General features: G+C 44.5%; 2 protein-coding genes across 3 annotated transcripts in view; one reads left to right on the top strand and one right to left on the bottom strand.

Moving 5' to 3' along the window:
- ACE2 (angiotensin converting enzyme 2) overlaps positions 1-17,660 on the top strand; it is a 38,173-nt gene extending 20,513 nt beyond the window's left edge. The window contains exons 10-19 of the mRNA XM_059157910.1: positions 753-979; positions 3,328-3,472; positions 5,246-5,344; positions 6,049-6,171; positions 6,795-6,967; positions 8,220-8,278; positions 11,257-11,357; positions 12,679-12,795; positions 14,475-14,669; positions 16,700-17,660. Coding sequence (XP_059013893.1) covers positions 753-979; positions 3,328-3,472; positions 5,246-5,344; positions 6,049-6,171; positions 6,795-6,967; positions 8,220-8,278; positions 11,257-11,357; positions 12,679-12,795; positions 14,475-14,669; positions 16,700-16,808 — 1,348 coding nt within the window. The 3' untranslated portion in view covers positions 16,809-17,660. The remainder of the gene's footprint in view (positions 1-752; positions 980-3,327; positions 3,473-5,245; positions 5,345-6,048; positions 6,172-6,794; positions 6,968-8,219; positions 8,279-11,256; positions 11,358-12,678; positions 12,796-14,474; positions 14,670-16,699) is intronic.
- A 2,838-nt stretch (positions 17,661-20,498) lies between these two features.
- BMX (BMX non-receptor tyrosine kinase) overlaps positions 20,499-27,755 on the bottom strand; it is a 49,151-nt gene continuing 41,894 nt past the window's right edge. For both annotated transcript variants that reach the window (XM_059158019.1, XM_059158020.1), the window contains exons 17-19: positions 26,311-26,429; positions 23,250-23,407; positions 20,499-20,966 (exon numbers count right to left, since the gene is read on the bottom strand). In XM_059158019.1, the coding sequence (XP_059014002.1) occupies positions 20,892-20,966; positions 23,250-23,407; positions 26,311-26,429 (352 nt within the window). In that variant the 3' untranslated portion in view covers positions 20,499-20,891. The remainder of the gene's footprint in view (positions 20,967-23,249; positions 23,408-26,310; positions 26,430-27,755) is intronic.

Below are 27,755 nucleotides of genomic sequence, written 5' to 3'. Positions count from 1 at the left end.
ATAATCTCTTCTGGACTTCTTTGACCTCTCTCTCTCTCTCTTTCCCTCTCTCTCCCTCTCCATCTTCTCTGAATCATCTTTCTCCACTCCATCTGTACTGGGACCTCCTAGGGCTCTGGTTTTGGCCCTCTTTCCTTGCCATTCTTTACCTGCTTCATGGGCCATCACATCTACTCCCTGACTTACATGCTAATGCCTCCCACATATCAAGCCCCTTCTCCTTCTACTTCTCTTATCTTGGCTCTACCCAATTGCCTGCAGTGTCCTGAATGCTACACCATTTTCTCAAGCCTTTCTCCTGGAGCACTTCCAGGAGTGTCAACGTCTTGCCCCTCCCTGCCATCTACCTGGCAAACTTCTACATGTTGATCAAGGTCCGGGCTGCCCAGACCGTTGCATTCTCAGGTATGCCCTTCTCTGTACTTCTAGGAGACTGTGCCTACATTCACTTACTATTAAGCCCAAGGCCATGTCTATTGATCACTGACAGAGTACTTGCCTGAGGGTTTTTCTGGTAGAAGATTCTGCTTATCTTTCTATTAGTTTGTGAGCAGTAGGATTCAGCCCCGCCCATCACTTTATTTTGAGTACCTTGTACTGTTTCTAGGACATAAAAGGTAAGTCCTCAAGATTCATTGGGGAACAGATCTTGGAATGATGATCTGTGCTACCAAAATCCTATACTGCGCTTACTGTGATGATTAAATTAAATTCATTGAGATTCGTTTTCCATCTTGCCTGTTTTTGTGCAGGATCAAGATGTGCACAAAGGTGACGATGGATGACTTCCTGACAGCCCATCACGAGATGGGACACATCCAGTATGACATGGCATATGCCGAACAACCCTTCCTGCTGAGAAATGGAGCTAATGAAGGGTTCCATGAAGCTGTGGGGGAAATCATGTCACTTTCTGCAGCTACACCCAACCATTTGAAAAACATTGGTCTTCTGCCACCTGATTTTTCTGAAGACAGTGGTATGGTCATTTTTCTTCATGGCTTGTTTTGGGGAGTCTTAGTTGGTGGTGGGCAAAAGCATTTATTATCATGTGTGGGATATATTTAATTTTTGCCACATAAAGCATGTGATATTTATGGGTAACTGGGAATTGCTGCTGGTAAAAAAACATTTTTTAAAGAATATATCACAACAGGGGGCACCTGGGTGGCTCAGTTAGTTAAGTGTCTGCCTTCAGCTTGGGTCAAGATCCCAGGGTCTGGGTTCAAGCCCTATGTCAGGCTTTCTGCTCAGCGGGGAGCCTGTCTCTATGCTTGTGCTCGCTCGCTCTTTCTTTCTTTCTTTCTTTCTTTCTTTCTTTCCTTCTTTCTTTCTCTCTTTCTTTTGTTCTCAAATAAATCAAATCTTTAATAATAAAAAAAAAAGGCATAAGAGAGCTGACTGAGTGAATGGTCTTAGAACTCTAAGAAACATCTAACGGGGGGAAAAAAATGATGCTAAAACAGGCCCACAGAACTGAAATGGCTTATCCATGGTCACGCAGCTAATTAGTGTTCGAGTTCTGACTAGATCCCCCTGGTTTCTAGGTAAGAACTTCCCAAAATGTGAGAGCCGAAACATTCTAAAAACCATTTTGCTGAGGCAGCAAATTGAAGACAGGAGAGGAAAACTAACTAGCCCAAGGTCAAAAAGCAGCATTGCAGAACCCAAACCAGAGCCCTAATCTAAAGCTTTCCCCATATTTTACAAAGCAAAGTGTGACTTGAAATTTTAGAGTTCTTAAAGAATGGGTGGTGGAATATCAAGATTGGACGGGACTGAAACGTTTTCTTCAGCCAGCTGATGCGTGAATTCGCTCCTGGGACGTCCCCTCAGATGCATGCTATCCTTCAACATCTTTTCCAAGGCAGCCTGTTTCTCTTTGGATGCCTGGGACTTGACGGCACATGACGAATATTCGCGAGATCCAGATTCTTGAGTGAAGATGCCATGACTTCCGATTTTTCCTTGTAAAAGGAGGATACTTAGAGCCAAATATGTTCTCTTCTGTATATTTCCCTCCCCTCATTTTAGCTGTTTGGTTCAAAACATCAGTTCCACTGGCTGGAACATTTGGTCAGTGAGGTCAAGGTCATGAGCTCCATCCTTGTGGGGGCAATTCACTGTGCCTTGACTTCTGGCTCCAGACTTCGGTGATCTCATGAAGGCCTGGGAGTAGGTCAGTGTCAAGCCATCATCATGTCTGAAAAAGTTGCTGTAAGCATAAACCCCGTGGGTAATAGACGAGAAACAGGAACTTCCCATGAAGGGAGCCACAAAGGAAAGGGAGTTGATGGCAACCACACCTGTTGCCCAATTTTAAAATATAATTCTTACGTCAATTAACAGACAATTATTTGTTTTTATCATTTTTAAAATATTTCCTGACAGCAGGCAAAGAGGATTGAACCACTAGAATAGTACTAAACATGGTTAAACCACTGGTTTGAAAAACTCTTGCTTCCTTACTTGACTCTGTCCTGATCTGTGAATGAGGTTGAGCGAATCCCTTCATTCCTTCTCTTCCTCCCTCCCTTTACCTTGCCTCCTTTCTTCTTCCAAAAAGATTTACTGAGCATATACTATGTGCAAGGCATTTTTCTCAACAGTGGAGATACAGTGGTGTGCCAAGTAGATAGTACCCCCTCTGCTTACAGTTCATGGAGCTTCATTTGTATACTTAGAGTGAGCTCTCCTGCTTTTTTTTTTTTTTTAAACTTCACTAAATAAGAGAGAGATGAGATCACATAATGTGTTAAAGCATTTTAAACTGAGGTGAAGAAGATGCCAGTATTTTAAGGTGTACTATACTCCTCATTATCCAGTGGATAGCTTCTTCTAGGGAGGCTCTTTTTTTTGTTTGGGTGTTTCCTCCCTGGTTTACTAGGTTTTGGTCACATCTGTTTACTATTTGTTTTTTTAACAAAGACTCAGAGCGGGTATCATGTAGGAGCCACTAGGCTAGGTATACAGTCTCGAATGAGACACTAACAGTCACCGCCTTCATGGAGTTTACAAGAATAAATAGTATGACAGTGGACGAACTAGCCCTAATTAGCTCGGAAAACAGGTATGTAAGGAGGGCAGTTGACACTAATGAAAAAATGGGCATCAGCAGCTACTTGCAGATTCATTTTACCTGTTCTTTCCAAGTCCCCTAGCTGAGAAAGTGAGTAAATACATATTATCAAGTCCACTGTCACTATTTCTCGTGCAATCTTACTGTAAGCATATCTTGAGAAATGGTATCTTGAGACCGGGAAATCAATGCAAAACACCCGCTGTCCTCCTCATGTTAATGTGTATCCTTTTCCATTGTACTTTCAGAAACAGACATAAACTTCCTACTCAAACAAGCACTTACAATTGTTGGAACTCTACCATTTACGTACATGTTAGAAAAGTGGAGATGGATGGTCTTTAAGGGTGAAATTCCCAAAGAGCAGTGGATGCAGAAATGGTGGGAGATGAAGTAAGTCAATGAATATGCAATCAGCAAAATGTTTCGTCTCATGAGTTTGGCACTTATCTAAAGGCATTTTCCTGGCCTGAAGGCACGCGTGCACGCACACATACGCACACACGTGCACGTGCGCACGTGCTCAAACACACGCGCATGCATGCACACCCTGCCTCCTTTTTATTTTTTAAGTCTCCATTTGGATGCTTTCTCCTCAGATAACATTTCCTTGGCTCTCCCTTCCCCCAAGCAGGATCTGATGACACAGCTTCTCATGGTCTATCTTCTTAAGTGCTGGGTCACCCATAAAGCTGTAATATCTTAGGCAAAGCACTGGAGATCCAATGCTGGCCATTTCAGATGTTTTCCTTGACTTCAAAGGACTTTCAGTCTGTGGAGGGATGTGGGAAATGAAACCATGGCAACGTGTTCTGTTGTGATGGGGGTCTATGGGGATCCACGAGCATCCAACGCAAGATCCAAAGCCATATCTGGTGGGTCACGTGTGGAGAGGCGTCCAGATTGAGCTCTGAGAAAGAGGTGACAGGTCACCAGGTGTTTGTAGAGGGAAGCAGAAAGAATTCCAGGCTAGCGAGAGGCTGGCACTTTTGGGCAACAGACCGTGATCCCTTTCAGTAGTTTCAGCACTACGTTCTTCATGCCTGGGACACACAGGTATGAAATAAATGGGTTTGGGATGAAAGAATTGCAAGAGAAGACAGGAAGGAAGAAAGGAAAGGAGGGAGGGAAGGAGAAGTCTTCGACCCCTGTCAGTTTTGCTTATTTTTCTTATTTTCCTTTTTCTGGTGAAGATCTACCTATATAACATTTAGCCCCACATCCATGACTTTAAGTCAGTGCCACTGTTCTGCCAAGATTCTCTGTTGACATAAATTCTAATTGGGAGGAAGGAGCAGCGAAAATAACCATTTCTAGCATCTGAGTATTACTGAATTTGTCTCTAATGACCCCACAGTCAGAAAGGACAAATGTTTTAAGTCTAAATAATGCCAAATACTTGGTTTCCCTGGTTTTTTTTTTGTTTTTTTTTTTTTGTTTTTTTCTGGTTGAATTCGTTTTTGATCCCTTTAAAGGTTTATTTTGAAAGGTAAATGGTACCAGACCCTTAAAATAATTTGCTGTGCATTAATCAGTCCATTAGTTCACTAAGCATACATGGAGTCTTTGCTTAGCATCGGGCATCACGACTGACACTGGAACCGTAAAGGTAACTGAGACAGCCCCGCTCTCTAGGAACTCCGGTCTCCAGGGCCAAGAAGAAGCTGTGTATGAATAATTGTAAAACAGAGAGAGAAATGCCAAAGGAGCATGGCTAGAGAAGGCTAAAGGAGCTGAAGGGGTTCACTGGCTGGCAGGTGGGTGGGGCCAGGAGCAGGCCTCACAGAGGACGGGGCACTCCAGCTAGCTTTGAAGAATAAGATGTCAATGCTACAAAATTCTGTCTGCCAGGAACATGTGAAATGTGGCACCGAAGAGGGATTATTAAGATTTTCACTGTACATTTTTGGCCATGTGATGCACTTTATTAAATTACTGTTTTGAAGATACAACTGTTTTCCAGTGATGTATTCTGGATGAATTAAAAAAGGAAGCGATAACCATAGAAGGGCTCTATTCCGTAATTTTTTACACTGTTTCTATTGCACGTGACAACTAATTCCATTATAAATGCCATTGGCTGACAAAACCACGCTAACTCCATCTCACCGTACCTTCCCCTGATAAGGGCCTCATGGCTAACGTATCTGCTTTTTTTCCCCAAAGGCGAGATATAGTCGGGGTGGTGGAACCCTTGCCCCATGATGAGACATACTGTGACCCTGCTGCTCTGTTCCATGTTGCTAACGATTACTCATTCATCAGGTAACGGACAGGTTTCTTCTCACTGTTTAACTTCCAGGGTTGTGGACAGCTGTGCTAATGGCAAAGAAATAGGGATCTATGAAGTAATGACTGAGATTTCTCTTTCTACCCTCCTTCCCCCTAGAACCTCAAAACAGATCATCAATTTTAACTCAGTTTAACTCAACGCGATTTGTTGGGTCCAGTAAAACTTACATGAGATCTTTTCTCCACTGCGAAGGAATTTTTAGTGTCCCTAGGGGAAATAAAATGATCTTTGTTTGTCTTCTTGTTACTGGCAGTGTTCAGAGTGATGGCAAGAGTATTTTTAATTGGAAGTCCAAAAACCTATGTTCTTCACCCGTTAGCCCCACATTTTGAACTTGCTGACCTCAGTTTCTTTAGTTGGAAGATGGGAATAACATCGTGGGCCTCCCATAAGGATCACTCGGCATTATTTTTATGATGGGCCATAAATACGTAAAACACAATACAAATGTGAACTAACATTTAACAAAGTAATACCACTTTTTAAATCAGCTGATACATAAATACAAGTAGGCTATGATGTGTCTGCAGGATTCATTTTTGGGTCTTTCTGGAGAAAGAGGTTGGACTAATATCTCTTTGGGACTAGAGCCTTAGAATTTAAACTTACGCCCCAGTCTATGAGTCTCTCACAGTAACTAAACACGGCACTGCTCTCTTGTTTGTCTGCTTTACAGATATTACACAAGGACCATTTACCAATTCCAGTTTCAAGAAGCCCTTTGTCAAATAGCTAAACATGAAGGTCCCCTATACAAATGTGACATCTCCAATTCCCGTGAAGCTGGGCAGAAGCTGCAGTAAGAAACACTTCAAGGGGCACCTGGGTGGCACAGTTGATGGAGCGTCCAACTCTTGGTTTTGGCTCGGGTTGTGGTCTTCTGGTGGTGGGGTCAAGCCCCACATCGGGCTCCACGTTCAGCAGAGAATCTGCTTGAAGATTCTCTTTCCCTCTGCCTCTCTTCCCACTCGTTCTCTCTCTCTCTCAGTTAAATAGGTGAATCTTTAAAAAAAAAAAAGAAATATTTCAAAATATTGAACCTCTCCTGCTACCCAATATCACCAATATTTCCATGCCTAGATTTGAATTTGATTTCCTTGTTTTAAAGAGAAAAATTTTGAACTCAGAATGCCCTCCTCCGCAAATTAAATGTTTATTTTATGGTCACACAGGAACCTAGACCATGCGATGGCTGGACAGTCTTATCTCCTCTCCATGTCATAACTACAGGGCTCCCTCTCTAGTCATTAGAAGGAAAGAGATTGAAGGGTGAATACATCCAGTAACCTGCCTGATTTTCTTATCAGCCAGGAGCAAGCTTAGCTAAGCCGAAAAGGAGAAAGCATAGATCGTAGTATAAATATGTGTGCATCTGGAATTCCTCAAAAGGCCCTAAACCCACCCTCTGCTTTTTGCATGTAGCGAAATGCTGAGCCTTGGAAGATCAAAACCCTGGACCTTCGCCTTGGAACGTGTTGTAGGAGCAAAGACGATGGATGTAAGACCACTGCTCAACTACTTCGAGCCCTTGTTTACCTGGCTGAAAGAGCAAAACAGGAATTCTTTCGTGGGTTGGAACACTGACTGGAGTCCATGTGAGTACTCTGAGTTGACACATTTCAAATGATCCCCTTTCTGCTTCCCCTAGGCCCCTCTGGCCCATCTAATGGGGCTATTACACAGCCGAGTATGTTTTCCCTCTATGTAGACCCTGCTTCTGACTGTGCTGTGGTGGCCGCTGCCGTTTTATTGGGGGAGGAAACACATTTGTTGAGCACCTACTACGTATCAGGCATGACGAAAACTACACACACATACACACACACATTTTCTCTCTCTCTTTCAAGTCTGCTTTATCAGCCCCATATTTAAAATCAAAGAGTATAAAACTCCCCAACCCACTGCATTCCAATCCCACTCTTCAAAGACAAGTGCTTTTTAAATCAATTTTAATGCTATTACCTCTTCTTTCTGGCAGTCACTTTCATATCTCTGAACATTATGTTTATATAATTTCTTTATTGGTCAGTTTTAGGCATGCACTCCTGCCTCCTCTTCCACTTTCCTTTCTCATCTCAATAAAGTTTTAATATTTTTATAAGAAGTTATCAGTATTTGTATCATAATGCCTGTAGAGCCAAGTAATATACTGTTTTAAAGCCTTTCCTATGTGGCTCTTTGTTTGTCCTGGAGTTTCTACTGCCTTGTTCTTTTAATATCTAATTTGCTATCAATGTTGCATTTATCTTTTCCAGGTATTCCAACGTATCTATTCTTTTCAGTCTCATTTTTTCCTGAAGACTTCCCTCTTAGAGTCCTGCGTTCTTCTGTCTCAGTCTGACCACAGTTTTCATCCTGAGTCATCCATCCTTTTGCTGGTTTCCTGGGTTGAATCCATTGCTTCCTGAATTCCAGACCTTCTTTCTTGGATCACCTCACCTCTTGTTCTGCTGCAGCAGAGCTTCCAAGTGACTTTCTAAACAAGAGCATGTGGGGTAGGAAGGTTAACGGTGTCCCACGGTGGCTTTAGCCGTATCTTGATTTTCTTTCCCATTGTTTTCAGTCTGATCTCTTCTTGTTCTTCTTCCCAAGCTGCTGCAGGACTCTCTGGAACTTTTGGGGTCTGTACTACCTCTGCATTCACTTTAGGCTGTGGCTTCCTGGCCATTGAGAGTGCACTTACCACCCCCCCACCACCACCATTACTTCTCATTTTCCAAAACTATTTATACCTGTTAAAAAATTCCTTTACTATCACTTTGGTGGCATCTTGAGAAGGGAAGGAAGTAAAAGCACATGGTCGATCTGTCATTCGTAACCAACAGTCTCTGATTTCTCGTTAATCAGATGCTGACCAAAGCATTAAAGTGAGGATAAGCCTAAAATCAGCTCTTGGAGAAAAAGCAGTGAGTATTCTGGACAGTGTGTCTTTTTTGTAAAATAAGTTTTTAAAAATAAGTTTTATTTATTTATTTATTTGAGAGAAAGCACATGCCGAGGGACAGAGGGAGAGGGAGAAGGAGAGAAGCAGACGCTCTGCTGAGCGTGGAGTCTGCCACTGGGGCTCGATCTCATGACCCTGAGATCATGACCTGAGCCGGATGCTTAACCTACTGAGCCACCCAGGCGCCCCCATCCTTTACTACTTAATGCACTCTCTTAAGTGGGACAAATAAGCCCATTCCAGTGTGTTCTAAAAGAAGACAGGCCACATGTTTCTCTTAAAAACGACAAGCTCCAGATTCTGCCTCTTGGGATTATTTTTTTTTTTTTTAGTAACACATTCCTTATTGGTTTGGTGATGTCTGCTTTCTCCTTGTTACTTTTAAGGTGCTATGAAAAATCAATGAAAAAACATCCAATCTTAAATATCAAGAGTCCACCCTTTTTTTAAAATACATTTTTAAAAATTGTATGTATTTGAGAGAGAGCAAGATAGCACAAGCCGGGGAGTTGCAGAAGCGGAGGGAGAAGCGGGCTCCTCGCTGAGCAGGGGGCCCAGATGCGGGGCTCCATCCCAGGACTCCAGGATCATGACCTGAGCTGAAGGCAGAAGCTTAATGGACTGAGCCCCCCAGGCGCCCCCAGTGTCCAGCCTCATAATTCACTCTTATCACCATTACTTGTACTTGAGGTTATATTTTGAGAGACTGTTTAACAAGTAGTGTAGGTAGTTTTGCTTTGTTTTATTTTAGTCAGTCATCCATATCCTGGAAGCTTGTTAAAAAGACAGACTCTTCGGCCCCAGCCCTGGACCTGCTCAGTCCGGATCTGCACGTTCACCAGCCCCCGGCTGGTTTTTCAAACCTGGCTGCACCCTGGAGCCGTAGGGGATGTTGAAAAAAATATCGCAGCTCGAGTACCACTCCCAGGGAGTCTGACTTCACCGTTCTGAGGTGTAGCATCGGAAGTTGGGCATCGGGAGTTTTAAAAGCTCCCCGGGCGGGCGCCTGGGTGGCTCAGTCTGTTAGGCGACTGCCTTCGGCTCAAGTCTGGAGTGGCGGGCGGGATCGAGTCCCACATCGGGCTCTCAGCTCCACGGGGAGTCTGCTTCTCTCTCTGACCTTCTCCCCTCTCCCGCTCTCTCTCACTCTCTCGCTCCCCCCCCCCCAAAAAAAAAAATCTTAAAAAAAAAAGCTCCCCAGGTGATTCTAATTACAGCCAAAGCTGAGAACTACTGAGGACTCTGCATTTGAGGATAAGCGAATGTTTCATGGCAAACCAGAGTCCTCACACCTGCGTGTGAGCTCCTTGCAGTGGCTGTTGCGCTGCTGGACACCTGTCTCGGGCTAGCCAGGCTGAAGAGGTGGTGGCTTTGGGGAGAGGACAGGACAGCCCCAGGCAGATGGGGGGCGAAGGAGGCCTTGCGGGATGAGAGGACAGCCCGGGACCATTGAACAGAGCGGCCCAGGGGGCAATAGAAAATCGCCGTTTGCAGCGGATAGAGCCCAAGGTTACATTTCGACCCCGTTCCATTTTCTGCCCCGTTAAATATTGCCTGCAGCTCCACGGCAGTCACAGCATCCTTTGCCTAGCTGAGCAAGACAGCTAAATGTAGATAATGCAGTAGGAGTGAAAAATGAACCTTTAAGAAAGAAATAATAAAAATGAAGGTGCAACCCTTCCCGAACTTGAAGAGTTCCGATTTCCCGTTCTCTACCATCACTGAATGTCTGTGGGATTATTTTTTTAGCGTCTTTATATTAGCTCTTCCTAGTTTATATTAGCTAATATAAACATTTTAGTTCCTTTTCAGTTATATTGTTTTCTTGACGTTTGTCCCCAGGTTCTTTCTGTGCAGTGAGGGGTTGGTAAATGGTCTTCAGAGGGGTTGGTGGTGAGCTGCCCTGAGGCCCCTGAGCTGAGCAGGGGGCTGCTTTGCTGAGGCTGACCCATGCCGACCCGTGAGCATCTGGGGCAGAATATCGGCCCGGGGCCAGCTGTTGCATGGCCAAGTCCAACCCGATCTTTGGCATCGTTTTGTGAACTTAACCTTTGCCTTTTTTTAAAATATGGAAATAATAACCAGAACATTCATAGTACCGGTATTAATAACATTATTAGTACTCTTAAAGCAGCTTTCTTGCCAAACCTGAGTGGTATCAAGCTGAGGTTGATGTAACACTGATGTGAAACCTTGTCATTGTTTTTTCTAAAAGGGCAAGGAGACACGCAAAATCTGCGTTCATCCATCTCTACTGCCGGCTGGTGGAGGAAAGAGCGAATGCCTTTTTTCTTTTTTAGCAAAGGTTCACAAACTATGCATATACACCAGCTGTGTGTTTAACACCGGTAAACAAGAACAAATTACCTCGTGGACAGTAATTTTTTCCTTCGGAACTCACGTCTCTTTTTCTTGTACACTTGCGCATATCTGAGAACTTACCATAGACACAGTAAAAGCTCCGCATCTTTGTCTTCGATACGTGGACATTTGTTTTCTTTTTTAAACTTATTTTTTTCTTTCAGCTATAATTAACATGCAGTGTTATATTAGCCCCAGGTGTACAGTACATGGACATTTTAACCAAAACCCATGACTCACATGACTCCCATCCATAAACCTGCCCTCACGATGTTTATTTCAACTCCTCTCAAACTGAAAAGGATCCATGAACATGATCCTTAAAGCGCAGGTGCATTAGCACACCTGAGGGCTTGTTAGACGTGCACGTCCTCGGGTCTCATCCTAGACCTTCTGAATTAGAAACTCAAGAGGGAAGGGCCCACTATTCAGTGGTTTAACCAGCCCTCCGGGTGCTGCTGGTGCCCGCACAGGATTCTCTGGAGTATTAGAAAACGTAAAAGTAATGCTTCTGGAATATCAGGTTTTGAATGTATCCCATGATCCCTACTGAGCAGTGTTTTTCTTTTGAATTTGCAGTATGAATGGAATGACAATGAAATGTACTTCTTCCAGTCGTCTATTGCATATGCCATGAGAGAGTATTTTTCAAAAGTCAAAAACCAAACGATCCCTTTTGTGTGAGTTACTCCAACCACTACTTCGCTTTCTGTTGGGTCTGAGGAGATATTGTGCTTAAACTCTGACGCAAGTAAAATTAAGAAAAACCCAATGACTTTGAAACTTCTCTGATACCCTGGAATTTGGGCCATTCTCTTTAGGGAGAACTATGACCTACTTGACCTGCAGATTGCAAGAGCACTGTTCTCTCTCCCCTTCTCCTCTCCTCTTTCCTTTTCCCTTTCCCTGCACCAAATGCTTCCTCCACCGTCAGCACTGAGAGCAAAAGGCAGACATCTTTGCCTTCATTGAACTTGCGTTCTAATGTATGTTTCATGCGTGCGTTACAATCGGCAAAATATGTTAAGTGAAATATAGCACAATGAGACGGTGACAAGTTCAAGGGAGGAAAGAACCGCAGACGTGGGGGGGGGGGGCGGGGGGCTTGGGAGTGCTGGTGTGTCTAGAGCTCAGCCTTAGCTGCAATGGTCAGAAAAGGCCTCACGAATCCTTGAGCAAACATCTGAAGCAAGGGGAGCGCCAGCCAAGTAGTCAGCGGGGACAGTAGGTAGCAGGTGGAAAGATCCCAATGAATAAATATCCTCCACCTGTTGAAGGAACACCAAGGAGGCCAGTGCGGCTGGAGCAGTGAGCTCACAGAAGACAAGTGGGAGGTGCGGTCAGGGCGGCAGTGGGGTGTGGGGGTGGCAAGAGGAGAAGAACTTTCACGTGGGCCTTGCAAACTATTCCAAGGACGTTTGCTTGCTTCTGAGTGAGAAGGGCTGGGAGCCCTAGGATCTGCCTTACGTTTTGTCAGGATCCCTGTGGCAGCTGGGAGAGGCTAGTCTTGTCACACTGTAGGTAAAGCCAACTCCTCCCCCCCACCCCCAGCTGTGGGTGTAACGTGAGGGGGTTTGCAGCGTGGAGGAGGGGTGGGGGAGCCGAACTCACCGCCTCTGTTCGCGGTCCTGAGCCCTTGCTGCTCGCCACAGTATGTATCACAATCTGGGGGCACCCGTGGTTCTTTGCCGGTTCTCCGGCGGCTTTCAATTTGAAATGTTTGTATCCTTGAAGGAAAATGGGGTTCATCTAGGGGGCAGAACAGATAGTACCAATAGTGTGCTATCCCAACATATGTCCTTAAGTTCATGTGCTTTGGGAAGTGTTAAGAATGTAGGGACAATCACATCCTCCCGTTGTTTGCCCCTTCCCGTGTCTCTCGCCTTCACCCTGTGACTGTCCCCCCCCCCCCAACCTCCTTTCACTGGCAGGGGGACCCCCTATTCTCTTTGCTGTGTCCTCCATGCCACAAGGAAAGATGTTTCTTTTGCTTCTCTGCAGGGGCAAAGATGTGAGGGTGAGCGATTTGAAACCCAGAATCTCCTTCAACTTCATTGTCACGTCACCTGAAAATATGTCTGACATCATTCCCAGAGCTGACGTTGAAGAAGCTATCAGGTGATTTTACTTTCAGACAAGCTCCCGGGGGGCGGGGGGTACCGAATGCAACCCCAACAAGCGCTGTGTGTGCCGGGCACCGTTCTGAGTCCTTTTCAGCCTAAAGACTGGGGTTTTAATTCCAGAAGGATCTCGTAGCAAGGGACTTGTCTTGATTTGGGCTCCTCCGTACCGCAGGCCCTTAAACGGTATTTGTAGTTGATTTGGGAGGTGATCTCGAGAAGCTTTGAGGAAGAAAAGTGCACAGGGGCGGAGGGTGGAAGGAAGATAATAAATGACATGTTATCGAGCAAGGGACCACAGTGGGCAGCTAGAGCTCCACCGTGCCGGGGAATTCTGGGAGACTGAGCAGATCATTCACCTGAATGGTCCCATCACCGCGGGGGCACACCTGGAGAACAGTAGACGGAGAAGGGGCGTGGACACCTGTCGCCAGCATTTGCTGTAGGGACTTGGATGAAGGAATCATTTCAGTAACGGGAGTCAGAAGCGGGGTGGGCAAGAATAGGATCCCTTAGGCGTTGTTTGGCCTCCACGCTAGGAGAGGGACTCGCTCTGGGCAGCGAGCATCTAGAAGCAATGATTGGCCCAAGGTTTCCCCAAACAGCAAGAGTGAAAAAAGGACAGAGGCGGATGTTTTCCCTGGTCACTAAAAAAGGCTCAAGATACCTGCTGCTATGAGGGAGCCCACTAGGTGGCCCTCGTGAGCTGCTGTTCGTCTCTGGTAGCACATCCAGGACCTGCCGGGCAGAGTGAGCCTGGAAAGTCTGGCTTAGTTGGGGTGTGCAGCCAGCCCACTTACAACCAGAGGCCTCACCGCTGGCCCCCAAAGGGCTTGTTTTTGCTTTGGGGAAAATCGCCGGCTGAGATCATCACGAAAGAGCCTAGGCCTGCTTGTGAGCAGCAGGGGATGGCCAATTGCTGTTTCCAGAACGACTTGAGACACTTTCAGGCTGAGGTTACATGGTGAATTCTGCTCTGACGCATCTCCCTCTCTCCTGACCTCCTGACCTCCTGACCTGCACTACACCCCAGAATAGGAGGATGGGCTGCAAGGCACCTGGGTTTTCAACTCAGAATATTCTCAATGTTCCTAGTTTGGGTTTTCAAAATCACATCCGTCCTTTTTTGCTCTCGAAGATTTAGCCATTTCCCGTCCCAGTGCTGGAGAAATTGGCGAAGGCCCCTTTCTGTGGTCCTCCCCTGTCTCCAAAGGTCAATACCTTTTCTTTGGAAACTACAACCGTCAGGACTTGGGTATAGGGCCCAGTCGATTTGTAGAAGAGATGTACCCAACTGTCCTTTCCTGTTATCTGATATAAAGTCATTGTAGACCTACTCCGACAGAAGAGAGATTCTTGCCAAGTATGCTGACTTTGCCTTTACAACACAGCAGTCACGAACCAACAAACTCCAGCCCGTTGTGTGTTTCCACATTTGCAACCCAATTTTCCAAGGAAGCCTCTGCCAGACGTAATCTAAGCTACAAGATACAAAAGGGGCCGAATTGTCAAATCTTGAATCTTTCATGGGACCTGTTTATCGACTTTGATTTCATTGCTATTTGAGGTGTGCAGTCTTAAGCTAAACCTTATCAAATCTCTTCAGGAGCAATGGCATAGGAAAGAAATAATTACACACAATTCTGTTTTGCCTAAGTGTCTTGCTTTTGGGAACAGGAAGTCCCGGGGCCGTATCAATGATGCTTTCCGCCTGGATGACAACAGCCTGGAGTTTCTGGGGATTCAGCCAACACTGGAACCCCCTTACCAGCCACCTGTCACCATATGGCTGATTGTGTTTGGGGTCGTGATGGGAGTGGTGGTGGTTGGCATTTTCCTGCTCATCTTCTCTGGGATCAGAAATCGAAGGAAGTAAGTGCCCTTTCCTAGACTTACCTATCTTAAAACAGAAAGGTTTAGGGAAAACTAACTGGAAATTTTGCAGCAAGTGGTAGGTGTATAAGCCAATTACTTTTTGGGACCATTTTGCACCTAAGTATTCTGTTGCATTCCCTAGAAATTTCCCAGATTTCGTCAGCCCTCTGCGTTCCTAGCAGGCACCCGAGTGCAGTGTTCAGCCTGGGCTTCCGACCGTGACCGGGTAAACTCTGTCCTGGCCACAGTGTCCTCTCCCTACTGCTGAGATGCCCCGCAAACTCGGGGACGGTCGGAGGGCAGGCAGGCTCAGGGAGTTCTCATCACTCCTAGTCTTCCTTGGTCTAGAAGTGACCCCAGAGACTGACTCAGTGATGGTTGGCACTGTAAAATGGTTCTAGAATGAGCTCTGTGATTTGCTTCAAACTTCTCCCCTTCCATCATCTTCATCCCCCTCAGGTGGCCCAGGCTCCCTGTCATCCCCTTAGATCATGGGCCACGACACCCTCTCATTTGTTCTTGAGTAGAAGATCCAAGTTCGGTGAGGATTTAAATCACCAGAGACCTGATTAATAATCTTGCTCTACCACTAGATGGTTTTTTGGACCTTGAGAGATCACTGGCTTCCATGGGCCTATGTAATTAAGGTTAATACTATTTTATAACTCCTACAAAACTCAGCACACTGTAGGTTGCTTAAATGTGTTCATGATGGAATTTTGAGACGCTCTTGTCTATTTTGCTCAATTCTTCATTATAGAGATTTATAGTTCCCTAAAATAACTTCAGTTAAGAAAATTAGGCATTTAATAGAATACATTCATATAGTTAGAATTTTAAAACTATGAAAGGATACCCCAAAATCTTCCTGCCACCCTTTGCCTCCAAGTTCCCTTCCCAAAGCCAAGGACAATTATCAGTTTCTCAGAGACCCTTCTGCTGTTGGAGGGTCTGCATTTTCACTAAGGCATCCCCCTGGTGATTGGTATGCACATGACGGTTTGCGAAGCATTCTTACTTTGCACACGAGCTACTATTCCAAAGTTAATTCACGAAATGAATTATTTGGGGAACTTCCTTCATGCCACATGCTGTGTTAATAGAAGGCACACAGCAAAATCGGACCGGCTACCCTGCTCAGTACTTTGATGCATTAATATTTTTGGCAAACATAGGAGGTCAATATGCAATTATCTAATTATCTTCATGTTCATATCAAACTGAGATTCAGAGAGACCAAGTCTCTCTCTCAAATCGACGTGGCTCGTCAGTAACAGACTGGGACCCACAGCCAGTTTGCAGGGCCGGTGCTTGTTCTACAAAGCTGTCCCACTCTGGTCTGGACACTTGGGAAGCTGACCGTGTAGCAGGGAGGCACTTTGAAAGGAGGCACTTGGCTTAACGACCACTTGGTTTCTAAAAGGAATCATCCAGTGAGGTGCCTGGGTGGCTCAGTTGTTAAGTGTCTGCCTTCGGCTCAGGGCATGATCTCCAGGTCCTGGGATGGAGCCCCAGGTCGGATTCCCTGCTCAGCGGGGAGTCTGCTTCTCCCTCTGCCTCTGCCTCTCCCCCTGCTTGTGCTGCTTTCTCTGTCCGACTCTGTATTTCTCTCAAATGAAGAAATTTTTAAAAAATCTTTTAAAAAAATGAGAAGAATCCTCCAAGCTACTATTTGCGGAGGCTGCCCGCCCGTACGGTGAGGGCTTTGCCAGCACCATCTCCTGGACTTTGGCAGAACCGCCATCATTTTCCAGACAGACAGACTGAGGTACAGAGGCGCACCCTCTCTGACCCCAGAACACACACCCTAAGCAGTCTCCCCCGCCCTGCCAGCCATCCTGCCAACTAGTCATGGGGCAAAAGGAGTGAATCCTGCTCTCTCGGGGTTCCCAGTCCGCTGGGAGAGGATGGTTTGCCAGCAAGCGATTCAGTGCTGAGGGATCAGAGACCCCCAGGCCAGTGGGGTCCAAGGGAGGCCGTGTCCCTCGGCAGCGCTGCACTAACGGTGACTTCACTTTATTCAACAGGAACAATCAAGCCAGAAGTGAAGAAAATCCTTACGCCTCTGTGGACTTGAGTAAAGGAGAAAATAATCCGGGCTTCCAAAATGTTGATGATGTTCAGACGTCATTTTAGGAAAATCTGTTTAATTTCCCCTTGAGGTGATTTTCTTGCATGCAACTGTTAATTTTATGGTACAGACAATAGGAGATTATAAAGCTGTCACTAAATATCATAACTATGGCTCTGTTCAGGAAAAGTTGTCCCAAGAAGACACGCCTGAGGAGAGGGCATCTTCACCGGCTTTCAGTATTTATTTCTGCCTCACGATTTCACTTGTGTTCATGTTTGAAAGTAATAGAGAAAGTGTGTCTCTGGCCTCCCCGGCTGCTCAGGGGTAATGGAAGCGGAAATGTCTGTTGCCTGGCCACAGTGGAAAGCGAAAAGGGGGCTATATGGAGGGAGCAAGTGGGGCCTTGTGTGGAATCCGGATGGATCACTTTTAAGGACCGTGTCCGTGACATGGTGGAACTGCAGGGAGCGAGAGCTGCACCTGCCTGTCCGCTTCACTCTAAGTCAAGTGTAAAGGGTGGCCCGCCCTTTTGCATTAGGCTAATCTATAGGGATTTGCCCACAGCGGTGACTGGACTGGGTCAGGCCTTCTTCAGGATGACAGGCCTGAAGAAGAGAGAGGAATCCGGAGAGCCGTTCACAGATGTTCACAGATGTTGCCTTTTCCCTCTCCCCCGTCCCTCCCCACCGTCTCCCTGACAATGTGAGACCAGCCCCAGGGGCCTCCCAGAACCACCTTCCGCCAGAGCACACCTGATGGAAACTCACTACTGTTCTTCGCGGAGTGACTGGAAACCTCCACTGCATGTCATCCTCAGAAGTGGGTTCCCAATCTCTTAAATCTTGTACTCCCCCACAATGCTCGAGTAGTGCTGAGCGCAAAGCAGACCCCCAATAAACACTACTTGCACGCTGCTGCGGTCTCACGTGTACGTCGGGGCTGGGGCATCGGGGTGTTCTGTCTGCTTGTCACTTCCACGGCCAAAGTTGCCGTCTGACTGCCTGGGACCCTTGACCTCTCAAATGTCGTGGAATGTGTCCCAATTTCTTAAATTGCTTTAATGTACAAAGCAGCTGTAAGATCTGTCTAGAGAGGGCTGTGTTAAGATTGTTTCCACCGCCAGGTTAGGAACCAAGTCTGACGCTCCTTTCGTAGATCTCAAAATCCAGCCTGGCTCTGAACACAGCATCACTACATACCTGAGGACTGAATCGAAATTGAGGAAAACATCCCAACTTTACCCAGCGACTCACTCTCTGTGGTGACCAGCCTAATGTTAGAGTAACTTTGTACTTAATACATTCTGCGGAGACGGACGACTAGGTGGTTCAGTCAGTTAAACATACGACTCTTCATTTTGGCTCAGGTCATGATCTCAGGGGCATGGGATCGAGCCCTGCGTCGGGCTCCATGCTCAGCGGGGAGTCCGCTTGAGATCCTCTCTCCCTCTCCCTCTGCCCCTCCCCCTTATGTGTGCGCACTCTCTCTCTCAGATAAATAAGTCTTTTTAAAAAAATGAAATAAATTCTATGGAGGGGTCATGGTGAATCAGCTAAGGGGAGGATGACCTTTTCTTCACTTCCAAGAGCGTATAGACAGTCCCCTGGCTTAAAACAGTAACAGTAAATGCTAGATATCACCACTATGCATGGTTAAATAGCATTTTCAAAATCATGCATGTTTTACATGATATGACTATTGTTCCTTTCCTCGGCTCCTCCTAGCATCACTGGGCTGCTTTTCTCATAAACGTCTACTGGTACCTTAAAATCTTTGTTGACATGGTTTCGGGCGCCAGGCTTCCAAGCACGGCTCCGGTTCTTGCAACAGCAGGCGGTTCTGTACCGTTTCAATTTTTTGCAATAAGCCTATATTACTTTTGTTACGAAGAGGATGGTTTTTTTAAAAAACCAAATACATAAAAATAAGCAGGAGAACAGAAAACAAACTTCATGAAGGCCTGTCGGGGAGGAGGCATTATGTTACTTGTTCCTTCTTTTCCCTCGGTAGGAAAGAACCTGTCCCACGCACTGGCCCAAGAAATGCTCACTGAATGTATTCACAGCCTAGTGGTGATTTTTAAAGTTCTGTTTCACCGTAAGTTGAAGTTTGTGCACCTCTGTAAAAAATTAGAAAACTATCAAAAGTCAGTTCTTCTGACAATACAGGAATCCGCATTTACGTGTTAAGAACAACCAAGAGAGATCGTTGGAAATAGCTAGGAGGGGTTAGGATGGAGCTGGTGAGGTGAGATGGAGTATGAGGGTCTCTTCAGGGAGGTGGTTCACTTCCATCCGGAGACGAGGAGCAGCACTTAGAGCATCTTTTCAGTGCAATTGTGCCTCCACGTAGCCTTTCTCTTTCCCTCCTTGACGTTACAGGAGAGACCGTGAAGTGCTTCAAAAGAGATAAAAACCTAGGGGAAGCAGGCCGTGAAGGAGGAGAGTCCCGGGAGTAGTTTTAAAGCAAAAGTACCTTTGGTATTCGCAGCGAGAAACTGAAATAGTACTTCTTTTTTTTTTTTTCAAGATTTTTATTTTTTTATTTGACAGAGAGAGATCGAAAGTAGGCAGAGAGGCAGGTGTGGGGGGAGGGGGAAGCAGGCTCCCTGCTGAGCAGAGAGCCCGATGCAGGGCTCAATCCCAGGACCCTGGGAACATGACCCAAGCCAAAGGCAGAGGCTTAACCCACTGAGTCACCCAGGTGCCCCTGAAACAGTACTTCTGTCCCTTTGTGTCAAGATAGAAGCCTGAAACGGAAATGTCAGTCACCAAACTAGCCAGATGCCCCCGGGCCCCAAACCTAAGGATAGAAAATGATTAGAAGGCAATAATCAATTCTAGAAATAAGACTGTGGTTACACTGTATCCAAGTTGATAAGGATTAAGGTTTAAAAAAAAGGCTTCAAGTTTACCTTAGCATCTTTAAAAATTTGCTCTACGTGGAAATATATTTAGTATCTTCTTGAATGATATTATTTAATTTTAGTTTTATATTTGCATGGCATACATACATGACCCAAAGGGTCACTGTTCGAATCTGGAAGTCAGGTGAGAGTTGAATCATTTGGATTGAATATGGACAACCTAATGAGGTCCCACTGTATAAGGAGGCCCCCTAGGGCAGGGCTGACTGCACAGGAACATCTGGAAGCTTCTTCTTCTCTCTTTTTTTTTTTTTTTTTTAGATTTTATTTATTTATTTATTTAACAGAGACCGATCACAAGTAGGCAGAGAGGCAGGCAGAGAGAGAGGAGGAAGCAGGATCCCTGCCAAGCAGACAGCCTGATGCGGGACTCGATCCCAGGACCCTGAGATCATGACCTGAGCCAAAGGCAGAGGCTTTAACCCACTGAGCCACCCAGGCGCCCCCATCTGGAAGCTGCTTAAAAAAATTCTCAGGCTGCACTCAGACTTGCTCTACCTTAGTTCCTAAGGAATCGTGTGTGTGTGTGTGTGTGTGTGTGTGTGTGTGTGTGTGTGTGTGTTTAGGGATTTTATTAGAGAGAGAGAGAGTGCACATGAGCAAGGGGAGTGGCAGAGGGAGAGCGAGAAGCAGGCTTTCCGCTGAGCAGGGAGCCCGACCTGGGACTTGATCCCAGGACCCTGAGATTATGACCTGAGCCAAAGGCAAATGCTTAACCAACTGAGCCACCCAGGTGCCCCATTATTTTAATGAACTCTCTTTTTGATTTGCATACACATTAAAGTTTGACAGTATTGAAACAAGAAGGCAAATGTCCACATTTTGGTATTTGTTAATAACATATTTAATTATCAGGATAGTGACTATATAAGGAAAAGAACAAATATCCAACAAAGAATATTTCAATTCTATCTGATCTTTACACATGGTACACACTCTGTCTACCACAATCAGAAAATATGCTTCTGCTATAGGCTGGGAAGTATAATAATATTAAAAGTAGCATACACAGAATTACTAATTTGACCTAAATTTCAAGGAAATCTTTTGTTTCTTACCTTGTTCATTTCGAGATACTACAACAGGCAAACAGCACACAGAATGCTATTAAGCAGAACTAGCTAAATTACATTGTCTGCACCTTGCTACTTTCCTTAAAAGTAATGAAAATGTTGGCCAGCATTCACATGAGCTCTCATCAGATCTCCTAATTTCTTCTTCATGGCTTGTCTTTTTCCCGAAGTGGTTCAATGGAAGCTAGGAGTTGCTGAAATGTGGGACGCTTTTCTGGAAGCTAAATAAAAGAAATACCCAATGGTTTAGTTTAGGAAAGGATTAAAAATAAAATATAGAAGCTTTGTATACCTCAATCCTAAAGCTAGTGACTTTTTAAGTGTGGAAACACTATGGACATTTCCACTAAAGACAAAACAACTAGAGCCCTAAGAATTGGAAAAGGGACAGTAAAAGTATCTTTATCTGATGTGGTTGTATGCCTGGAAAACCCAAGAGAATGAATGATAGCATCAACCCAAATGATAAGGAATTCAGCAGGAGAGCAGAATGCAAAATTAACATATAAAATCAATAACCTTCAGGTACATGTACAAGAAGCAATCAGAAGAAAATTCCATTTAGAATAGCAATGATATCAAAATAAAATACAAGCAAAAATGTAACCCCCCAAATGAGGACAACTTTAAACACTGCTGAAAAATACAAATGTAGACTTAAGCACATAGAAAAACATTGCTTGTTCTTGAAGAGGACAAATCAATATCACAAAGATGTCAAATTTCCCTAGTTAAAATATAAACTAAATACAGCCTCCCCCAAAAGATGAACAAGTTTGTTTCAAGCTGGACAAATTGATTCTCTAGTTCACAGGTTTTTAAAGTATGCAGAAATAAGAGCCGAAATGAATATAGCTACACTGGAACTAAAATTTAAAAAATTAGACAATTAAACTCAATTTTAAAATATGTTTATAAAAATAGCTAGGAAAGGTATTAAGAAAGATGAGTAATGAGGGAGTGTGAGCCTACTTAGGATTGACACATAAAGTCTTGGGGCTAGTTCATGAATAAAGAGCAGAGAACAGAAGAGAGTCCCCAAGTAACTCCAAATACATATGGACATTTCCTATGTTAGATATTTCGGCACCATTAGATGGTATCTTGTCCCTGAGAGTGACATGGTCTTCTAATGATGCTACAGCAAGCAGGTAGTCAATTAAAAAACAAGATCTTTGGATCCATGCTTCATACCATATATGATAACAAACACAAATTAGATCAGAGATCTACATGTGAGAGAATGAAGCCATAAAAGTATTAGAGGAGAATCCGAGTGAATGCTATCATAATCAGGGTCTGGGGAAACCTATCGAACTTTAACTCAGTTTCTAGAAGCAATAAAAGCCAATATTAATAGAGTCGACCGTAGTTTTTAAAAAATCTTCTGCATGGCAAAAACTACCATAAATTAAATCGAAGAGATAAGGGACAAACTGCAAGAAAATCTTTACAGCTCTCACAGATCAAGTACTAATCTCTTTCATTCATAAAGGGGTCTTTAAAACCGAGGTGAGGGAAACAAAAAACCTGATCGAGCAAAGGGAAAAGATAGTCCTTTAATTGTCAGAAATCCAGAAGCTTGAAAATGGTCTGGGTTGGTGAGATGGCTGGAAATAGACACACTGATGGAGGGGCAACTCCTGCGGAGGGGATTTGGATGCTCCTTTTTTCTTAAGAAAGGCAGGGAAACACACACACACACACACACACGCACGCTCACTTTTGTGCAAAGAAGAACGGGAAAGATAAATTGGAATCTAATGAAAGTTGTCAATGTTCCTCAGAAAGCTGTCAAATACAAGATTTTAAACGTGGGGGACCAAAATGTACAAAACATTCACTATATGCAGAATCTTCAACAGGGGACTGTCTCTGTGCAGACCCACACTGTTGTGGTTAAGAACAGGGACTCTGAGGGCGCCTGGGTGGCTCAGTGGGTTAAGCCTCTGCCTTTGGCTCAGGTCATGATCCCAGGGTCCTGGGATCAAGCTTCACATCAGGCTCTCTGTTCGGCAGGGAGCCTGCTTCCCCCTCTCTCTGCCTGCCTCTCTGCCTACTTGTGATCTCTGTCTGTGAAATAAATAAATAAAATCTTTAAAAAAAAAAAAAAAAAAGAACAGGGACTCTGACACTGGCCAATCTACTTCTTACTAGCTGTGTGACCTTGGGCAAGTCACTTAACCTCTCTGGGTCTCTGTTTCCTCTTCTCTTAATTTTGCTCATGCTAGTTTCTACTTGATAGCGTGTAGCCTGATGAATAAATGAGTTAATATTTATGAAGTACTTAGAACAGTGCTGGGTATACGTTGTTTGTTAAATAGCACCCACTTTGCTATGTTGCTGGTTTTCAATTACAAACACTTGAGGGAAGGGGCTCAGGGCCATTGCAGCTGCTGTGTAGCAGGTGTTTTCCCTCATAAATGCCTCGCCCCGTGGTGTCCTGGGCAGCCGCCCTTGCTGCACCTGATGCCCCTTCCAGCGTCCCCACGCGGTGCACTTGCCTCGTGCCAGCAGCTGTACATGATCTGGTAGATGGTGTCGGACGCCAGTTGGGGCCGGTAGAGTCTGTGGCCCTGGGAGACCTTCACGACCACCTCAGAGTTGTCATACAAGTCATAGGGCTGCTTCCCCAGGCTGAACACTTCCCACATCAGGATCCCTGCGCCACACGAAGAGGGACCGGCAGACAAAAAGGAAAGAGCGGATGTCAGAAGGTACAGTTTGTTGAACGAGCTTCACATACCACATCAGGAAGGCCACGGGTCAGAGCGAGGGGCTCCCGGGAAATGAGTCCTAGCAAAAATGACAGGGTATGGAGGGTGGAACTGTACCATCACTTCTGGGGCCCAGGGTACCCTTCTCCATGTTCCCGGAGCCCAGGGCGCCTGTTCTGCCGGTAAACAGCTCAGTGGCAAAGGCGGCCACAGTGGGAGCTTCCTGGGGCCAGGATTCCTGGGTGGCTTCAGAGAGGCCACTGGGGCCTCGTCCACCCAGAGTCAACCCCCGGCTCCAGCCCGGAGGCGTGATCGACAGAAGTCCTCGCCATTTCTTGCTCTCTGCCTTGGCAATTGTGTGCAACAATTTCAGCGCACCGTCAAATTACCTTCCCGTGGAAATGTACCGATCAAATCATTGACAAAATTCCTTTTTGTCTCCATCCTTCCTAATATTTTGTGGGTCAGGTGTCCTTTTGAGAATCTGATAAAAACCAGTGGCTCTCTCGTGGGAAAGTGAACGCACAACATTTTTGTGTTTGGTTTCTGGATGTTCATGGTGTCCTGAAGCCCATCCAAGGTCACTGCAGACTCCAGGTTTAAAAACCGGGTTCTGGTCATGATGGTTGAAGGGGGCATTTGGGTCAGTTAGATGTGGCCTTCGAGGCTCAGTTTTGCCGCTTAGAGGCTGGGCAAGTTTCTCAGCCCTTCTCGGAGCAGACTCCCTGTCTATAATATGCAGATATTTGCAAATCATACGGTTGCTGAGCACACAAAGAGCACAGGGACACTAAATGCTCTCTAAATGGTGGCCAGTGTTCTTTCATCCTGACCAAACCAGAGAATTTCAACAATCAGCCAGCTTCAAAGCTTTGGCAAGCCAGAAATATGTAAGAAGGAAGAAAATCATTCTAGAACTGTAACTGAAGTACTAGCTTCAAAATTTCTTTGACTTTTAGATCTTATGTAAAATATTTACAATAAGGCATATTACAAGTTGCTGTGCCTATATATATATATATATATGTATATATATATATACATACACAACCTTCTAAAACAACCATCCAAAAGTATACTGCTCCCTTCACAGTTCTGTCTTTGGAAGACTATCCACTTATCTCAAAAACAGTATCATTGCTTCAAATATCTGTGGGGCCCCTTCTTTGAAAATTGCTTTCAGAGGCCCTGATCCAATTTGAATATCCTCATTGGGGACATATTACTTAAGAAGAGATTTAGTTTTTAGAAATAGCCAGAAAATATCTGGAGCCAACTTCTAGTGCATAGGATGATTCATCAAGCAGGATAATGTCATTTTTGGGTCAAAAACAAGCTGTAACTCTTGAGTAAGGATATTTTTTAAAAGCATCTTTCATAAGGCATATCAACACCAGGAGACTGAAACTAATTTTGACAAGTTAATTAGCCCAGAAGGATATCACTTATTCACCACAATGCTATCTTTGTGGGTTTTTTTCTTTTTCTGTGTATGTTGGATTTTTTTAAGTGATTGATATTACTTGTGCAAAAATAATACTTATTTTAAAAGTGTGTGTTGGGGCGCCTGAGTGGCTCAGTCAGTTAAGCATCTGCCTTCAGCTCAGGTCATGATACCATAGTCTTGGGATCGAGCTCCGCATCAGGCTCCCTCTCCCTCTGCCTGGTGTTCCCTCTGCTTGTTCACTCTCTCTCTATCAAATAAGTGAATGGAATCTTAAAAAAAAAAAGTATGTCGTATAAAAAAATGGCTAACTAAATTTTCTTTTACTCATGCAGTCTTTTGAATGTCCTATAAAAAGTTAAATTATGCTTATGGATCAAGACAGACGTGAACTGGATCTCAGGTGCATTTAATATATCCTTAACTTTATGATAATTTGGATGATTTATCTTGGATCCATGTGACGGTGATTATAAACATAGTGTAGAAAGATATTGGGAAACCTACCAAATCACAACTTAATCGTTTCTGTTTTGTAATGACCTTTACTAATAGTGTAGAAAGATATCAGTGTATCTTCCTCATAGTGTAGAAAGATATCAGAAAATCTACCAAATCACAACTTAAGAATCACTTCCATTTTCTAATGACCTTTACTAAATTTCACTATATATCCTTAATAAAATAGGGGTCAGCAAACCTTTCCTGTGAAGGGTCACATAGTAAGTATTTTAAACTTTTGGGGTCGTACAGTGTCCCTGGCACCTGCCCCATTCTGCTGTTCCAGGACAAAATCAGACCCAATACAGGAACGAATGGGCATGGCTTGCTCCAGTAAAAATTCATGTACAGAAACAGTCCCCCAGACTTGGTCCTGGCCCAAGGTTTGCTGATCTTTGATCTGGTGATGAATTTTAATGAGGACCCGAGCTGATATTAGTATGGGCTAAAGACAGCACTGAGTCGAATTTGGGATTGACACCAGGCATGCCCAAAGGGTTGGTCCCTTCCGAAGGGAATGGTGGCCACAGCTGCTTTCACGCTGAAAGTCCATGACTACATCTCAAGCTGTTTAACGTTTTGGACTTCACGCAAACTCAGCTCTAGTTCTCAATGACTCCTTTAAAACTGTTCACAGTTTTCAGTGGAGGAGATTTTATCTCCTCTGGTTGGATACAAAGACGCTAGCAGGATGCGGATTTTCTACAGTAGGGGCAGACATCCTGACACTGGCCCAAGCAAAGGTCACCATCGTCTTCAGTCTCTTGCTTATCTCAGACCATACAGGTCCTTTCACAAGTGCACGGGGCTTTTGCTAAAAATGGATGTTGCTGCCCTTGTGGTTTCCTGTTATGGAAGTGAGCTTACAAAACAGGGCTGGGGCCCGTGTGGCCACATGCTTACCGAACGCCCACACGTCTGACTTGCTGCTGTACTTGAAGTAGTGAAACACCTCTGGGGCTGACCATTTGACCGGAAACTTGGTTCCTACTGAGCTGACGTACTGGTCATCAAGAACATACCTGTGGGGGAAACATTAACACAGACCTCAAGTCACTACGCTGCACAGCATGAGAAGCCCTCTGTGGGCCACCATCGCCTCTGTGGCAGGTTGAAGACACAGAGCCCCGCAGTGTCAGGGGAATGCCTCAGTTTTCTAGAACTTCTGCTCCTTTCAGTGTGTAGCTCAGCCAAAGGCTGCTTATATGACTTGTAAGCCTTACATTATATCTAACTTTGCAAATACCAAAATCAGAATGCAAAACCATTTGGGAAATAGAGAAAAACACAAAAATGTCAAAATAAAATGACTCAATCTCACCCTGAAGATAATTTGTAATTCTAACATTCAAGATACATCTTGGCTTGTACTTGCCAATCTTTTGTTCTACATATAATATGCACAAAATTGGGTTTCTGCCGTACTGAGGTTTGCTTTTTCCTTTAATGGCATGGCAAGAACCACTTTCCCCATGTGGTTACATTTTCTTCTGTGGCATCATGTTTAATGACTGAATAGCATTCCCTCTTGTGGATTAACAGTGTCTGGTTTCACCTTGTAAGTTGCTTCTAATCTGCTGTTATAAACAATGATGAATGACAATATCCTCTGGAGGTATGGAGACAATAAAAAGATATATTCAAGAAGTATGCACTATATAATAATGATAAAAATAGAAGCAGTCTCCATGTCCCCATGTTGAAGAACAATTAAATATGCTATAGCCCATTACTGTGGTAGAACAGTATGTGGCCATTTATGAAACAAAATATTTTGGTATTTACCAAAATAAAAAAAAATGTCCATGGAAAACAGGTATGTGCAAAAGTAGGTATCTAGAGTGTAATTCTATTTAAAAAATTTAAGTCCAGCATAGTTAATGTACAGCGTTCCATGAGTTTTAGGTGTACAATCTAGTGATTTAACACTTCCATGTGTTACTCAGAGCTCCTCAAGGCCAGTGGACTCTTAATCCCCTTCCCCTGTTTCACCATTTTTGTGGGAACAAATGATAAATGCACAGACTTGTGGATATGATTGGGTGTACTCAGAAATGAAGTGTGAGAAGACATCGATCACATGTGTAAGCGGTAGTTACTCCTGGTGCTGAAAATGAGGGGAAGGGGTAGGGGGCGTATATTTCTTACAATAATCATGTATTATTTCTATAATAGAGGGGAACCCCATGTATATGCCTAGAAAAAAAGCAAATAATGACTCTTTTAAAAAAAAACGAGGGGTTCCTGGGTGGTAGCTGAGTCTTGGTTTTGGCTCAGGTTCTGATCTCAGGTTGTGGACTCGAGCCCTACAGCTGGCTCTGTGCTCAGCAGGGAGTCTGCTTGTGATT

The sequence above is a fragment of the Mustela lutreola genome, chromosome X (assembly GCF_030435805.1).
Source record: "Mustela lutreola isolate mMusLut2 chromosome X, mMusLut2.pri, whole genome shotgun sequence".
NCBI classification, from domain to species: Eukaryota; Metazoa; Chordata; class Mammalia; order Carnivora; family Mustelidae; genus Mustela; species Mustela lutreola.
Note: the sequence above shows the minus strand (reverse complement) of the source record. Positions and strands in the feature narration are given on the sequence as shown.